This window comes from Punctularia strigosozonata (genome assembly GCF_000264995.1).
Source record: "Punctularia strigosozonata HHB-11173 SS5 unplaced genomic scaffold PUNSTscaffold_99, whole genome shotgun sequence".
Classification (NCBI taxonomy): Eukaryota; Fungi; Basidiomycota; class Agaricomycetes; order Corticiales; family Punctulariaceae; genus Punctularia; species Punctularia strigosozonata.
In genome coordinates, this window is record NW_006767531.1 from 1 (window position 1) to 2,040 (window position 2,040).

At 61.9% G+C, this 2,040-nt stretch overlaps 1 protein-coding gene across 1 annotated transcript; it reads left to right on the forward strand.

The window, feature by feature from the left end:
* Positions 1-333: 333 nt before the first annotated feature.
* PUNSTDRAFT_139656 (uncharacterized protein) lies at positions 334-1,685 on the forward strand (the record flags this gene model as incomplete). Its single annotated transcript, XM_007389381.1, has 2 exons — positions 334-1,253; positions 1,301-1,685. The coding sequence occupies 2 exons, from the start codon at positions 334-336 to the stop codon at positions 1,683-1,685; spliced, it is 1,305 nt and encodes a 434-aa protein (XP_007389443.1).
* Positions 1,686-2,040: the final 355 nt, after the last annotated feature.

Here is a 2,040-nt window from a genome sequence, read left to right on the forward strand (position 1 = left end):
ATACTTGACTGTTGACACCTCACCCTGGCCTGGCCCCATCTGTAACATCATATCATCCCATATAGTAACAGCTTATATACTACATGTACATCTGAAAGACAGAGATTTCCATAGCTAACACATCATGGTTATGAACCCTCCAGATTACTGATGGCCAGGAGACACTGTTGTGGTGCTTTTATCTCAGGTATAGTTAACTTGTCTCATGTCCCATTCAGCTATCACTAACAACTCGATGAGCTCAAAAATATCTGTATGTACTCTCGGACTGCTAGGACATAGCAACACATGTACGGTAGCCAACGCGGACTTAGAGATTCAACGCGAATCCAAATGTCACGTGACCTGGCCGTGTTGCCGTCTCAGCCCACCGCGCTGGCAAGTGCGCACAACTCAGCGCTGTCAAGTACGCCCAGCGCCGCGCTCGCAAGTGCGCGCATCAACGCGCAAGTCCCCGCGCTCACCGTCATAAACCGCCCCCAGCACTCGAAGTGCCCGCCCGCCGCCCTCAGCTTTCGTCTCTGCCGTTTGCCCGGTCCCAAGCGCGAGCCGCGAACGCGGTCGCGCTCGACGCCGATTCCGCTGCCCGCCCGCCTTCCGCCCAGCGTCAGCCGCGAGCCGCCAATGCGGTCGCGCTCGGCGCTGCTTCCACCCCGCCCCTGCCGTCTGCCCATCCCCGAGCGCAAGCCGCCAATGCGGTCGCGCTCTGCTCAGCTTCTATCCCGCCCCTGCCGTCTGCCCATCCCCGAGCGCGCCTGCCGTCTGCCCATCCCCGAGCGCGCCTGCCGTCTGCCCATCTCCGAGCGCGAGCCGCCAACGCGGTCGCGCTCGGTGCTGCTTTCACCCCCGCCCCTGCCGTCTGCCCATCCCCGAGCGCGAGCCGCCAATGCGGTCGCGCTCGGCGCTGCTTCAACCCCCCGCCCCTGCCGTCTGCCTCGAGCGCGAGCCGCCAACGCGGTTGCGCTCTGCGTAACTTCCCTCCCCTACCGCCGCCCAGCCCCGGGTGTGAGCTGCCAATGCGGTCTCGCTCGGTGTCTCCGCTGCGCCAACGCGCCCACCTCCACGGCGCTAATACGCCCGACGTCTGCTGCGCCAATGCGCACGACCCGTCTGTGCCAACGCGCTCGCCCCTCACTGTGCCCACCCGTCTTAGACTGCGCCAACGCGCTTGCCCCTGGCTTCGCGACCGCGCTCGCGCTCGCTCTTTGCGCAGCAGGTCCTGAGTGCATACAGGCTCTGCCCGCGGTCGCTCTGTTTGCTGAGCTCTGCCCCCACATCCCCCGACCTCGCCGCGTGACAGGTCCAAGCGGCCCGCCCCACCCCCGAAGGACGTCCCCGAGTGTGCCCGAGTGCCGCCCCCGCAGACGGGCACGATCGCCCATGCTCTCCGTCCAGCAGCCACGCGTCACCTTCCCACCCCGCAACTCGCCATGCCCTCCGCCAATGTCGCCAAATTCTCGCGGTGGCTCAAGATCAGCTCGGCAGCCTTGCCCCGCGCCTTGTCCCAGGCGCCTGCGGCCGCCCCCGATGCGGCACGCCGAGGCGATCTCGGGCGTCACCTCGAGCTCGTATGCCCCGCGCCATCACCACCAGCGCGTCCCACAAATAGGCGGATCTCGGACGTGGTGCTTCTGGCGCGCCTCACCCGCTCTTCGACCCGCGCAAGGACGACCTCGTCCAATTGACCGTGTTCACGCAACTTGGACTTGGACCTGCTCTACTCTTGCCCCCCCCCCTCCGATGACATCCCGATACCCCGTGCTTGGTGGGTGCACTGCAGCCGCACACTGCAGTTGGCTCAGCATTAACATAGAGCTTGTTGTGATGCATTTGTTGAATATATCATCTGTTCTGGCTTTGTGCACTAACCTCCGCTGAACTTCATGGGGGGGGGTGAGGAGATTGAATCATATATATGCATACAAATATCATGTAATGTCATGTACCAATGACCAAAATCTGAAGACATCTAACAACATGTGACATACAGTCTAGAGTTTATGATCATATTTGAGCCACAATATATCATATTTGAGGGCT